The sequence below is a fragment of the Urocampus carinirostris genome, chromosome 15 (assembly GCF_059441175.1).
Source record: "Urocampus carinirostris isolate Australia breed hairy pipefish chromosome 15, RoL_Ucar_1.0, whole genome shotgun sequence".
Taxonomy (NCBI): domain Eukaryota; kingdom Metazoa; phylum Chordata; class Actinopteri; order Syngnathiformes; family Syngnathidae; genus Urocampus; species Urocampus carinirostris.
In genome coordinates this window covers 8,296,179-8,310,969 of record NC_142363.1, presented here as the reverse complement: position 1 = coordinate 8,310,969, position 14,791 = coordinate 8,296,179, and the positions used below count along the sequence as shown (strand labels likewise).

Genomic DNA, 14,791 nt, shown 5'->3' with positions numbered 1-14,791 from the left:
TGCATTAGTGCAATTAATGGGCGGCATTGGTCCAGGGGGTAAAGCGCTTGTCTCGATCAAGAGGTTGCAGGTTCGATTCCCGGCTCCTTCGTGTTATATGTTGGAGTGTCCTTGGGCAAGACACTGAATCCGATAGCAGGTAGTTGCTATTGGTTAGTTAGAGTGTACAAGGGAAAAATGTGAAGCACATTGTAAAGCGCTTTGGGAGGTTTTCATTGACTTGAAAAGTGCTATATAAATGCAGACCATTTACATCTACATTTACCTGTGCTTTGCGCCCAGGGCAATGGCTCCTGGTGATGCCAGGTGAGAATGCAGCGATGGTACTCTGGTCGAGGATCCAGCTTTACATCACATGAAAGCTGAAACAAAACAAAACTAAATTTAAAACAATTTCACACACAAAAAAAGTTTATGTCTAAAAAAGGCACGCAGTGTAGTTAGGAATTTCCAGAAGGGATGGACACTGAACCCACATTTAAGCAACCGTGCTACAGAAAGAGAAAAATTCACATGAAAATATCAGGGTTCGTCCACTTTTTCATGGACAAATTCAAACACTTTTCAAACACTTTCAAGGCAATTTGGTCAATTTTTCCAGTGCCTATAGAGGAAGAAATCCAGCTCTGAGCAAAAGAACGATTTTTAGTTGACTTTGATGACTTAAATAAAGTCGCTATCCTGCTGGTAGCACATACTTTGTGCTACAATGTACAATCTTTTTGTGACAATGGGCTGCTATAAAGTGACATGAATTCAGCCGTTCTGCTTCAACAATGCACGTGCAGCTTTAAAACGTCACACATGTTAAAAAATACCAATAGGGTCTCTAGGTGTTTGGTAATAAGGAGTTCAATACCTAGGACAAAAAAAAACAGTAACAGAAAAATGAGCCAAATTTGGACAGATTTGAATGATATTGATTGTTACCAAGCAGAGTGCATTCAATCTTTCAATCTTAGAGACTACTGATCTTTTGCTTTTTGTTTAACCTAATTTAAATTTATATTAGTTTGTGTTTTTCAGAGGATTTGTGTCTAAATTGGTGAAAACATAATTTTATTTTTGGGGGCATTTTATCGTTAATGTATAAACACTGAAGAGTTAATTTTTTTAAATTTTTATTTAAATGTCTTGCATTATCAGATTTTGTGTTGTCTTTTGACTTTCAACCTCTGTGTGTAGAAAGCTATAATTGTTTTGTATTCTGCAATTTTTTGGTAGATCTGTGAATATTTTCAGGGATCCAGCAAAACATGAAATTCCTAATTAGCAAATAATTTTGTTCATAATGTTTTATTATTAATGATAATATATCATTAAAACAATAAAAAGTAAAACTGAGAAGCCGTTTGAAGAGACAGTTTTCTAAAGAGGGCTGTCCTCTTGGGCGCGACCAATTGGGGCTGGTGATGCTCCACATGACAACATCACGTCAAGTCAAGTCATGTTTATTTCTACTGTATAGCCCTTAATCACAAGAAGTCTCAAAGGGCTGTATAGACAACAAACTATTATAACATCATCCCCTGATCTAAAACTGACTAAGGCTAAATTAAAAATATATATATTTATTGCGTAGTCTAACGGCAATGATTTCAAGCATTTTCAAGCTCTTCAACACAAAATTCAAGCATTTTCCTGACCTTGAAAACACAACATTGAATACAAGCATTTTCAAGGATTTCAGGCACCTGTACAAACCCTGATATATTCAACACTGTTAAGCGGCAAGTGGAGAAGGCAGAAAAACTATAGTTTTCACAAAGAGTATATTTTTGACGCTTGGTGGTGCTCGAAATTTCATATTTGCAATTTCCATTTAAAGATGACATTGTGCATATTTTTGGCACAAAGCGTAATATTTGCTGCAGAGCCCTTAGTGCTTGTAAATGCTAAATTATTTTGTTAACAATTGTTTTCACAACATCGGTAACCCTGAAAGTAATTATCATTTGGGGTACTAAAATAGTTAATATTCATGCAGTTTATATATATATATATATATATATATATATATATATATATATATAGACATATGTATAATAAAACTTACAAAAGCATTGTCCCCTAGTTCCGAAACGTATTGTTTTATTTTAAAAAACTATTATAAAAAATTTGGCGTAGCTTATTGGTAAGTATCAAGCCTCTGGGAATAGTCGCCCTGGGAAACACGGTCGCTATGGCGACTGAAATCGTGTAATCAATTCACTGGAAACATCTGGTGCTGAAAAGTTCAGATATAGTTAATGAATCAGTTCGGTGTTCTTGCAATAAATTGCTATTTTGTAAGCAAAGTGCCCTTGTGTTGTTTATGCAAAGCATTGTATAGGGATTGGAACTATCACAAATCCCCCTTATCCTTTTACAAAAAGACATTTTTGTCAATCGTTTTCTAGAAATGAGTACAGAGACCCATCGCTACTTCACGCTTCGGTTATTGCTAGTTCACTCCTTTGCGAATTTTTGAATTAATTTATTTTTGTCTTTGTAGTCATTACTATCATTTTATTGTGCATTGTGTTCAGCGGGGACAGATAAGGGAGGGCGCTCTGTGTTAGTGGGTGTGACGATGTGTGAGTGGCCGTGATAGGCTGCTGTATGAGCAGTCAACTTTTCCGAATCAAAACAAAGGAAAGAAACTCATAAGGAAAGTCAGAAGAGCGCTGATCACAAGCGGGTGCTTCATGGATTATTGTAGGCGTCTGGGATAAGGCAAGTGCTAACGGCTAGGCTAACAACTCTCCGAAGCCACTGCTGCGAACCCTAATCTTGTCAACGCCAGGTCATCTCGTGGTAAACCACTACACTCGGGACAGTCTTATTTTGATCACAGCCGGCGCTCTCTAAATTGCTTAGCTCTCCAATTTCGTTTTACTTTTGTAAAATGACAATAAAACAATTCATTCAACTGCTATAATGTGTTGATTGTTATTATTTAAAAAAAATCGATGTTTGTTTTTTGTTACAGTCCTATACTCTCAGTCATCTCGAGATAAGTTTAACCCTTTATGGGCTTTCAAGAAAGAGCTACTCTACTTCGCAGATTTTCACTTTTCGCGGGTGGTTCTGGTCCCCATTGATCATCTTAACCAAGGGATTTCTGCATTCGTTTACAAAACAACAGTAAAAACTCGAAACATTTTTTTTCATGAAAGATGAGGTTTTATGCTTTCTTTTGATATGTCCAATGCCCATGTTGCTTCAGAACCACATTTTCAGTAGGCCTTCAAAAATGTGTCAAAACAAATCTCCCAATTTGAGAAAAACCTTCGGTATACAGTATATTAATTGATCTGATTTTTAGCTAGAAACTATTTTCTTTGGCAGGAAAAATCTGGATGAGACAACAGAGTTCAGCAACACTAGATGGACTGAAATTTCACCTACTCCACAACCGAGTGTGGAGGGAGGCATGTCAACATTTTCTTTTTCAGAATTCAAAGGCAGAGGAATATTGTCAGTAGGGATTGTATACGAGATGTTTACCCTTGCTTTGATGATGGTTGGTCTAGGGTCGAGAATGCCTTGCATCTTCCTCAGAGCAGGAATCACAAAGAGATTACATGTGACCACTGCAGACACTGGGTTACCTGTGAAAATCAAAGTTTCACGGAGGAAAACTTTTAAGAATAATAAATGTATTTTTAATAACATTTTCCAACAAGTATTGGTTAACAGTTCTTCAGAATGTATTCTGATGTAGGGCGTCTTTTTTGACTTGCATAAAATCAATGGATGTTTTCGTAACTCATTTTATTGTAATATAGTGTGTTTTATAGCCTTTTTTGTCAATAATATTGAGTCCCAAAAAAGTTGGTCATAAGGAAAAGTGTACAACGAAGAAGAGACAAAGAAGGAAAGTGTCTGCCAGAAAAGTTCTACCTTTTTTCGTTTTCATTTAAAGTATTTGTTTAATAGATACAGTTACTGTACCTTGTGATTATTATTATTTTTTAACAAATCACTTTTGTACTGTCTTATTATGATTCTAAAAAGAATCTTGCCGTTTTATTGAACAACAGTCTGGATTTAAGACCCGATCTACTTTACTTTATATGATAAATTGCCGCAAATCTTGCCACATTATGGAAAACTGCATATACCTTCTGGTACTGTCCTACAGAGTTATTCTTGTGACACTGCTGTATCAAATAAACAAGAACTCCCTCTGGCGACATTGATTCCTGCATTTCTTTGAACACGTATGAGACGATTCAACAAATTGGTCTTATCTTCAACACCATACTATTTTTTTTGTCAACCATTTTGTCAAAATTGCCAGGGAGCCACTAGGAAGCACCAAAGACCCATACGTGGCTTTAGTGCAAGTTTAAAAAAGGCTGAGAAAACAAATGTTGGAGCGCAGAAATGTGTCTAAGAGATAGGTGATTGGAACAAAACAACACATTGACTGTGTTTTTTGTGGGGATTGGCGTTCAAAAATGGCCAAAGGCTCCAAAAAGTTGATTCAGCTAGATAGGTTTCCTTTAGATTTCTCATTACACACTGTAAAACAGCCCCAGGTTGGATTCTCTATCACTGTGAGTAATGATTTTTTTAAATAAAGTCTTGTATTGGCCTGATACTTTTACCAACAGTGGGTAAAAGTATTAGTAATTATGTCATTCCAAAATACTAATTGATTGCTCAACTACCTGCAACCCAATCATGAGCGACACAAGTTTCATACCTGGCAAAGCAAAGATGAGTTTCCGCCCTCCATCAATGTCAACAGTGGCAAAGGTAGTGGGAAGACTAAAAAACAAACATAACCCCGTTTTGTACATGTTTCTCTAAAATCAAAGACTTTTTAACCCCTGAATGTTCCTGTAAAATTTACCTAAAATCACAATCCCAAGTAAATTGAATACTGTTCTTGAACTGTTTGGAGAATATGGACTGTTTTGAAAGGTAACACTCTGAAGTTTTGTCCAAAACTGAAATAATTACTGTAAGTGCTACTAACATTGAGTAGTCCGAGTTGGAACACACAGAAATAGAAAGGTTATTATTCTTGCCTGAATTTCTTTTGCCATCAAATATCTGTAGATTAGGCATTTTAGCTGGAAAACAGGTGAAACAATACATTGAAGCCTCACCTACTACCTTGTCAGATTTAATCACAATCTGAAAAACTAAACGTTGTATTCACACATTTTTCTAAGGGTAAGTTTAGGCCTTTTTTAAAAGTGGCTATTTGGAGACGACCAGTTCACAGCCCTTTAAACTTATATTCATGTATTTTACTCTGGCCATTTATTTTTTGACATTTTTAAAGAGTTGTGAATGTTTTTTTTTTTTTGCAGAGGTCAATCAATGATTGTGCAAACGTGTTTATTTTGGGGACTAAATTAAATACACAGTGACTATCAGTTAAACGTTCTTTTCAGAATTGTATTGGCTAACCAATGTGTAAATCATCATTTGAATTGGTTACAACTGGCTGAAGACTGTGATTGGCTGGCTACCAGTTCAGGGTGTCCCCTGCCCACTGCCTGATGATTGCTGGGATGGGCTCCAGCACCCCCGCGACCCTATTGTGGATAAGCGGTGCAGCTAATGAGATGAGATGGATTGAGATGGCTAAAGATATTCGGAGCTAAATAAGGTGACCTCTGTTTTATCAATACAGGCTATAGCGAGCTGCTGACCGTGAAAAAATGCATGCTATTGGCCGAGTGGTGTCAATAAAGGTAATTTTAGAAGTCTGTTTATTTGTAAATGGAAAACATGTGGCGAAACAGACAGATTGCAACAAGAAACGTCGAACGATGCAGAAATACTTTTAGGTGGATTTCTTTAATCAGTCTGCAATATTATAAGTTTGAGTGAATATTTTACTCGGTTGGATTGACTGGACAGTCCTGGATGTAATAAGGCCATGGTGAGCTTTGTAGTTTTCAAGATCTTGCTTTAGACTGACCATGATGTTTCTGTGATGCGTACGTTTTGAAATGGTCGGCATATCTTGAATCCCAAAGGTTCAAGCTTTCTAATGATAGGTATTTTAGTGGCTAGTGACACAATGAAGAAACGACTTTGCTTCTCAGCAAAGCCGGCCGCCCGTCGGAACGTTAAGGGGTTTAAAAGCTGTTACATAAATTGATGTTTGCATCTACTCACCCTGGCTTCATAAATACACGCCCAAAGTGAATCTGAGCATGGAGGTCAATGTCCAACACCTGCTTCAGGAAGTCCTGGTAGGATAAGCATCAAGTTATGGTTAGCAGACTGCCCTGGATGTAACTTCTCAATTTTGTCATGAAAATAAAATCAGCGTATTTTCCGGTCTATGAGGTGCACCTGAATATAAGCACCTGAATATAAACTGCACCGACAAAAAAAAATATTTTGTCATATATTATATAAGGCGCAGAAAATTAAAACTACAGTAAGAGCTACCGTGTTTTTTTGTGTATTCAACGTTGTATCAACTAAGGTCGCAAGTGTGCCAAACTTAACAATAGATGACTAGCGATACAGATGACATACGAAAAGGCATTCGGGACATTCATCTCATTATCACAATATTTTTACTTATGGTGCGAAAAACAATTAAGCGAAATGAGAAAAAAACTCTGAAAGATGTATCTAATGATGAATCGAACTTTATATCTTTCGGGGCGACTTATTAGTTTATTCATTCACAAACATTCTTTTCTGGCACTGCGACTAAAAATAGTGTGCTAATGAGATCAAATCTAATGCCTTCATATGACATATGCTGGCGGTTAAATGGTTAATTGTCTGTGCTCTCAGCACTGCAACCCGGTTTGATTCACGTTGCATACAATTTTTTGCAATTTAGGGTTAGCGATGTATTTCGATTGATGCTTCATTGCAAAAACAAGGTAATATAGCCTAATATAGGGGTCGGGAACCTTTTTGACTCAAAGAGCCATAAAAGCAAAATATATTAATTTTATTTTGGGAAAGAGCCACACCATATATTATGAGACAAATTTACTATAATGCTAAACACGCGCCCCAAACAAAAACTTATAGTACCTTGTCAGATTAATGCCAGAGCCCCTGTCCCAAAATCAACAAACATACCACTTTAAACCTGTCTCTTTCTTGCAATTACTCAAGATCGGTTAAACTCACTTTGACCCTTTTTTTCATACGTATTGGTTTCAAAACCAGATGTAAGCAGTTATTTTGTAAAAACGTCACAACATTCTGCAAACAGGGAGCCTGATGTGCTTATCTATGGTGCAGACGGCGTAGGGCGAGAGATGGGAGGGAGTGCTTGCACTTTTTGCATAGCTCCACCCATCCCTCCCACTCACCCAATCAAAAAACTTTAAGTTCTCTTCCGGTGTTTTGGCGTATTTACAGTGTGTTCTGTGGATTCATCATAAGGTATCTGAACACTGAACACGGATCATATAGTGAGTTTTATATAACGGATTCTTTAGCGATGTACAGCCAGAATGAGTTTTTTTTTTTTTTTTCGTGTGACACCTTGACTGTAAATTGTAGTGAAAAACGTGCCCTATATATTCTGCCAAGCACTGTTCTCAAATCAGCTTTGGTATGGCTTTGTGTGTACCTGAACAGGATTAGTAGCTTATGTTTTGGACGAGATGGAGAAAATTTGCATGCAATCAAATTTGTCTCCGAGCCACAGGTACTCATAGAAAGAGCCATATATGGCTCGCGAGCCATAGGTTCCCGACCCCTGGCCTAATACCTCGTGTAGTATAAATACCAGTGTTGGGAATAACGCCGTTTCTGTAACGGAGTTATTTTTTTTCTTAGTAATGGGCTAATCCAACTATTTTCGTCAGCCATTACAACGCCAATACCATTACTGTCAGTGAAAAGCGGTGCGTTAATTTGAATAAATTGAGACAGGGTGTGTTGGCCTGGACGGGTGTACTTTCGTGTCACTCGCAGGTAAACCATAGCATACAATTGTTAACATTAGGGGACACACCACGCATGCTCAGGAACAATGAGGAATTTTGGGTAATGTAGTTCTTAAGTAAGATTACAATGAAACAAAGTTTGAATAGTCACGTTTTGTTTTGCTATTGACTATTTTTGTGAACAAATTATTTATTGTGCAGTTGTCTCAGGTTGTAAGAGTTTTATTTATTTATTTGAAACTACTGTGTTAAACGCACTTTATATTCTTGAACGGTTTACTTTTGTTGTGTGAAAATACTTGAAGTACAGAAGCAAATGTCTACTTGAGCAGTTGTCTGACTAGAGATTGTGATGTATTCTATAGAGTGAACCTTGTGTAGGATAATGTAGCTAGCTAGGTGCAATAAATATTACATGGTTCTATAACACAACTACCCGTCTGTTTCTTCTCTATTCAACTGACTCGTAATTCTTTAACATACAACAACTTATTTTTAAAGTAACGGAAATGGTTACTTTCCCTGGTAACTAGTTACTTTTACTATGGAGTAACTAAGTTACTAAATACGTTACTTTTTTGGAAGACATAGTGAGTAACATGCCATTGTAAAATACATACAGTATATACCAATCTTATCCACCGTATATTCTGGCACACTTTCAAATTTCTGGTCCATTCGGGGGTTTATAGTCCGGAAAATACAGTAGATGATTCAACTTTGATGAGTCGGCGGGTGGTGCCTACCTTCTCTCCCATGGACACACCCCCTGAGGTGATGATGACATCAGCACGACTGATTCCCTCATGGAGAGCTGAGAGCAGGTCATCGGGGCTGCAAATACAGGTAGAAAATATTCATATTCATGAATTGAAAGAAGCTTGTATCCATTTAAACAGGGGGAAGTATTTAGAAACAGAAGAATCTCTATACCACAAAGGGTTTTCTACGGCCCCTGAGATCATCTTGGGACATTTTTGTATAATACACCAGGAATCGTTATGTTCCGTTTTTTACTGCACTTTAGTTCTTCTTTAAGAATGATGTCCATGGTTAATAGATTTGTGAACTTCATTGTATTGTAATACAAACCAATTACAATTTAAAACATTTTTCAGTTGAGCGAATGGAAGAATATTGGCATTATTATTTTTTTCTCCTAAATCAACATGGCCCTCTTTTGAAACTATAGGCTAATGACGAATACATAATAGTGGATAGCCGCTAGCTAGCCACCAGCGTGTCTGAGCCAGCGTCAAGCATCAACCTTCTCAATTAAAAACATTGGAAAAGTTATCATAATTAGACATAAAACACCACAAAAAAACATTATTTTAAGTAGTGAGATCATATTTGGCTTCGGCAACTAGCATCGGCTCAAGTAAAACATTAGAAAATTGAAACTCTAATTAGGTGCAAAGAAATCCTTTCTTTTCCTATTTTAAGTATCATTTTTCTTTGATATTCGGGTGTAGTCACCCAGCATTGAGCTTAAATCTAGCTTTAGCTGTTGACAACAGTATGGTTTAGCATTGCTTTAGGGGTCACAAGCTGCAACTAGCACAACATTAGCAACTAGCATTAAATGCATCTTTCATTTTTAATATTTGATAAGGGCGGCACTCAGCTTGTAATCAAATGTTTAATTTGGCCCTCTGTCCGTTTGACTTTGACACTCCTTTTCTAAACAGTCATTCAAGCACTTTTTAAGACTTTCTAAGAAAAAAAATAATTTTCTACAGTAGCATTAAAACAAGCAATCTGGTGAGAATCGTATATTTGGCAGATCCACAAATATATCTGCATTTATCGTGATGTTTAGGTATTGCGTCCCATACGGACCGGTGACGCTTTATAGGACAATGTCGTGCAAACTAAGGCCAGCTCCGTTAATCCCGAGGGAGGAAAAATGCAGTGACAAAGTTAAGCCAATAGAGAGCAGCGTCGCTGTCATTTTCAAGCAGATTTGTTGTCAAACAAGGCATCAATTTTGAGAATATACAACACTTTACCCCAAAATTCAAGCACTTTTCAATCATTGAAAACTCAAAATTAAAATTCAAGCATTTTCAAGGATTTCAAGCATCCATACGAGCCCTAAAGGTTATTACTATTCCCCTACATGCTTGTAATGAATAATCAATACATTGTTATATCACAAATGAATGCACAAGTTTTACCAAAACTAGAAAAACACATTTATTAATTGTAATGTATTTTACTTGTCTCCAACAATGCCCAGATTGATTGTGGGGTATCCATGTTCCTGGATGGTGGTGAGCAGAGTCGAGCGGTTGGAGTCTCTGATCTTTCCGGGGTGAAGATCGTCTTCTGGATTCAACAGCTTTATTGTAACAAATAGTGGATTAGTTGACAAAGAACATGGTAACTCAATCACATTTAAGGATTATTCTTACTAATAGGTTTATTCTCTTTTTAATATCAAACACCTGCAAAGGAGATATCACATAATGCTGGTTTAGATGTTGAGTATTATGAACTGTTTGCATAATTTTCACTATTGGCCGATCATGTTGCTGTTCTTTGATGGCCACACTCTTTAAGGTAGATCTGCTTTTGTAACCAATGAGATTTAATAAAAAGAAAGGGCTCAGGGGAGGGCCTTTAGAACAGGTTGGAATTTCTTAACGCAAGTCGCACTTTCCCCAATTCTCCTTGCAAGTTTAAAAATCCATTGATGTATTTCTCCTCATTTTGAGTGTCCACTAAACTTTAAACTTATCAGTTGCGGCCATTTGTGGTCCCTGGGGTAGGGAAAAGAGAATATTTGAGAACTGTGGAGATTTTTTTGGGGGAAAATCTAGGTGGCCCCACCTCACCCAGACCCGTGCTTCCGCCCCAGATACTCGATTAGCTCAATGGAAAGTCCGTTTTATAGCTTCTTTAACCAGATTAGCCTTCTAACACAGTTAGCATACACAACATACAGACATTTGCAGCTAAACTAGTCATTCATTACGTTAACAATATAAAAGGTGCCTTTCTGGTAAGTTAAATGTTATCTTCATTGGAAAAATCCGTGCTTTTCCTTCAAAAGTAAAGATATTTCTAAAGGACCCCAAACTCTTGAAGGAAATTGTGTCCGTCCCTGAGCACACACCTCATTTCCAGTGGACATGACAGCCACCACTGGGAACTTGTGCACACTGACATCAGTCACTCCCACTGTAGCCAGCAACCCGATTTCTGAAGGTCCCATGTGTGTCCCCTTAGCCAACACGCACTCTCCTCGTCTGATGTCATGACCTATAGGCCTGAACAGACAACAACAGCCAGCTTCAATCATAGGCGAAACATCAGAAAACGCCTTTTTGGGCATGTGTGCCTTGTAATATTGCGGAGATCCTCCCCGCAACTGTTGAAATCAGATGCTGATATTATTATTCATGTTTGTTACTTCTCGGCCCGATTATTGATCAAGGTTCTTTTTTATGCAGGGTTCGTACACCTTTTACATGGCCAAATTCAACCACAACGCGCCCGAAAAAGATCAAAAGAACGTCTTTTGTTGTTGACTTTGAAGAGTAAAAAAAGTCGCTATCTTGCTGCTAGCAAATACTTTGTGTTATTTTGAGCTGTTCTTATGTAAGATTTACAATCTTCATGTGTCTATGTGCTGCTATAAACTGACATGAATTCTGCAGCTTCAATATGTTTTACTTGTTTACAAATGCGGAAAAGGCTTTATAGGTGTTGAGTAATAATTAAGTTCAATTTGGAAGACAAAAAAAGAAAGTAATTGCTGTATTTATAAAATGCAGAAAAAAAGCCAAATTTGGCCTCATTTTGATGATATTTTTTGATCTGAAGCAGAGTTCATTCGAGCTTTCAATCAACTGCAGATCCTTTGCTCTTTGTCTGATTTATTCTACTTCATATTTATTGCATGTTTTACAGAGGATCTCTGTGTAAATGGGTGGGAAAAAATAATTGTAAATAGTTAATATCTTTGCATTTTAACATTTATTCATAGCACTGAAGAAGTTAATATTTTTGATATTATATTTCATTGTTTTGCATTTTCAGGCATATGGTATTGTTGTCCAACTTGAAATGTGTTCAGTGTGTAAAAAGCTAAAATTAGTCTGTGTAGCTCTAAGAATATTTTAATTTGTATTTCATAGTTCGTGCAGGGATCCCCTGAAAAACATACGAAATGACTAATAACTAAATAATTTGGTGTATAATGTTTTATTATTTTTGATAACATATTTCAAAACAAAATCAGCAGGTTTTAGAGTGTCCTCCATTTGGGTCCTAGTGCTGTGGAATGCTCAGCCCCCTGAGGTATGATCTGAAACTTCAGTGGAAGTGTTTAAATCTAGGCTCAAGACACACTTATGATCTATGATTGATGCCAACCTTATACTTTAGTTTTCTCGTCCTTTCCTGTTGCCTAGCTGGTAGTGAAGTGCATGAGATGGACGAACCTAAATGAGACAACAGACCAGCTGTATTGACCAGCTGGCTGAGATAGGAAGCTACGTTGTCGCCGTCTCAGACTTCTTGAACAATTTTAGTTGTTACCTATGTTTATTGTTGATGTTGACTACATCTTGGTGTATTGTTACCCAATGCAACATGTATTGTAGCCTGGTCATCCTGGAAGAAGGATCACCTCTTGTGTGGCCCTCTCTCAAGGTTTCTTATTTTCGTCTTGCAGAAGTTTTTCCTTTCCCACATCCAGGTTTCAGATCAGGGGATGTTGTAATTGTGAACTGTGCAGTCCTTTGAAACTTCTTGTGATTAAAGGCTAGACAAATAAATGTGACTTGACTACATGTGCTGGTTTGCTGGTTTTTACCTGATATCCTGTCCAGGCCGAGCCTGCACCATAATCCTCACTTCTAACTCTTCTGTGCCCTGAAACATAGCAGAGGCAATGTTACCACACTTTAAAATAAACATTTACACAGATAACAAAAACTTTTTGGGGCTTACGTCTTCAGACTCCCTCAAGAGTTCTGTATCTTCCACTTGGACGACTGCGTCAGCACCACAAGGAATGGGAGCACCAGTGGTCACCCTCATCACTTGGCCTGGCATCACTGTGTGAGTGGGCTGCATTGATGCATAGTCAGTATAAAAATGTATACTTTAAGCATACTTTTCCTCACTACATTTTACATACATTATACGCATATACACACAAAGTATTTTTATTGTACAGTATGTTACAGCAAGTTTTACTCTGTTTTGGAATAAAGTGGTCCTTTGACACTAATCTTGATTACTCAGCACTTTTTGCTAAAAGGAGTTAAGTTGCTGCAAAAACTGTGTCCCACACCCACACACAACCCAACCAACAGTGCTGAACACACCCACACAAACAAAAAGCAGAGTAATTACATAGTGAAATTAATTATTTAAAAAAAGGTTTTCTACAAAAAAACAATGCCCATAACTTGTTGGATGTAAACTATGAATACGTTCTTAAAAAAGCGTGCTCTTTTGGCAAATCATTTTGCTAATCGAAATTATGATCAATTTGATTGAGTGGTGCAAAGCACACTGCCCTTCATTGCGCGGAAGGGAAATACATCCATAAACTTTTCGTTTGCCGTTTTTTGTGACATAATTACAATAGAACTCTGCTCGCACCTTGTTTTGAAACCATTAACAAAAAAAAGGAGGTCAAAAAGCTACTGTGGGAGGGAGACAGATTTAAAGAGGTATATCTGTTGATAAGGGACACAGGCTTTGGCATTATTCTTATTTCATAACTTTTATCAAATCATGTAGAATCACATTGTGAAGTAAAAAGCGCTGAAAAGTTTGCAAAATTTTAACGTTTTGCAGGATTAGTGACTTCATGGCCAGAGGGTTTGACTTATAAACACAACCACTGTCTAATGACAATCTGGGCAGTTACAAAGGATCCAAAGAAATACAAATGTGGTCTTTAGAAAAAAATGTTTGGCGGAGAAATAGAACAGAGTACCAAAATGCTCTGAAAATTTTGCTTTTGACTGCAGAGCGGGTTTGGTGGTTTCGCTTGATTTTGTCTTGAAAAATATGGTATTGCTCGCTCTCCCCCAAAATAAATGAATGAAAAAAAACTTTGGGGTTCCCGACCACTGACCTAGCGGCTCGCTTCTTTTTTGACATACTCAGAAATTTATAGCGGGCCGGATTAAATCATCCAACAGCCCTAATCCATGATTGACGTGCCTCATCTGGATTGTAATTTGCCAGTCACGAAACTGCCAGGGACAAGGCTGATTAAGGCCTTTGCTTTGACTGTTCAAGCATACATTGAGCTTGATGCATAGACTTTTGTGGACTTAGAATGCTAGTGATTAGAAAGAACAAAAACAACAAATAATCAGTACAAAGCTGTGTACAGTGGGGAAGGGTCTTATTTACAAAATAGCATAATAAACATAAGCAAAACCAATCAAATTTTTGTGCCGCTGCAGGATGTAGCTGAGCAAGAGAAAACATTACAAATTATTATTTGCAGTCTTTACTGCTTTCGACAATTGAGATAAAATGAACTAATTTGATCGATTTTACTGATTAACAAATAGAGGCTGACCTGTTGACCAGCCTGTGATTCTCCCATGATGAAACGATCCCCTGGGCCATCAGCAGCTGCAGGACGAAAATACTATGAACGTATATAGCTGGCATCTACTACAGCAACTTTCTTGAAAAGTGACTTAAGACCGTTTCACTCTTATCTCTTAAATCCCCGAGTGCAACCATCATCAGCCTTAATCAACCTGGTTACTGCTTACCTCTTACAGCGTAGCCATCTTTAACTGAGGCGGGAAATGGAGGAAGGTTGTCTTTGGCGTAGATGTCCTGAGCGAGCACTCGACCTAATCCGTCTATAAAGAATAACAGAACCTCTCAACATAATCTAACAGTAGAAATTGAAATGATATATA

At 37.4% G+C, this 14,791-nt stretch overlaps 1 protein-coding gene across 2 annotated transcripts in view; it reads right to left on the bottom strand.

The window, feature by feature from the left end:
* gphna (gephyrin a) overlaps nt 1-14,791 on the bottom strand; it is a 61,721-nt gene that overhangs the window by 11,714 nt on the left and 35,216 nt on the right. For both annotated transcript variants that reach the window (XM_088354494.1, XM_088354496.1), the window contains 11 exons: nt 14,639-14,731; nt 14,437-14,492; nt 12,840-12,959; nt 12,703-12,761; nt 10,999-11,152; nt 10,100-10,221; nt 8,624-8,711; nt 6,127-6,200; nt 4,694-4,758; nt 3,490-3,593; nt 266-362 (listed from right to left, as the gene is read on the bottom strand). In XM_088354494.1, the coding sequence (XP_088210620.1) occupies nt 266-362; nt 3,490-3,593; nt 4,694-4,758; nt 6,127-6,200; nt 8,624-8,711; nt 10,100-10,221; nt 10,999-11,152; nt 12,703-12,761; nt 12,840-12,959; nt 14,437-14,492; nt 14,639-14,731 (1,032 nt within the window). The remainder of the gene's footprint in view (nt 1-265; nt 363-3,489; nt 3,594-4,693; nt 4,759-6,126; nt 6,201-8,623; nt 8,712-10,099; nt 10,222-10,998; nt 11,153-12,702; nt 12,762-12,839; nt 12,960-14,436; nt 14,493-14,638; nt 14,732-14,791) is intronic.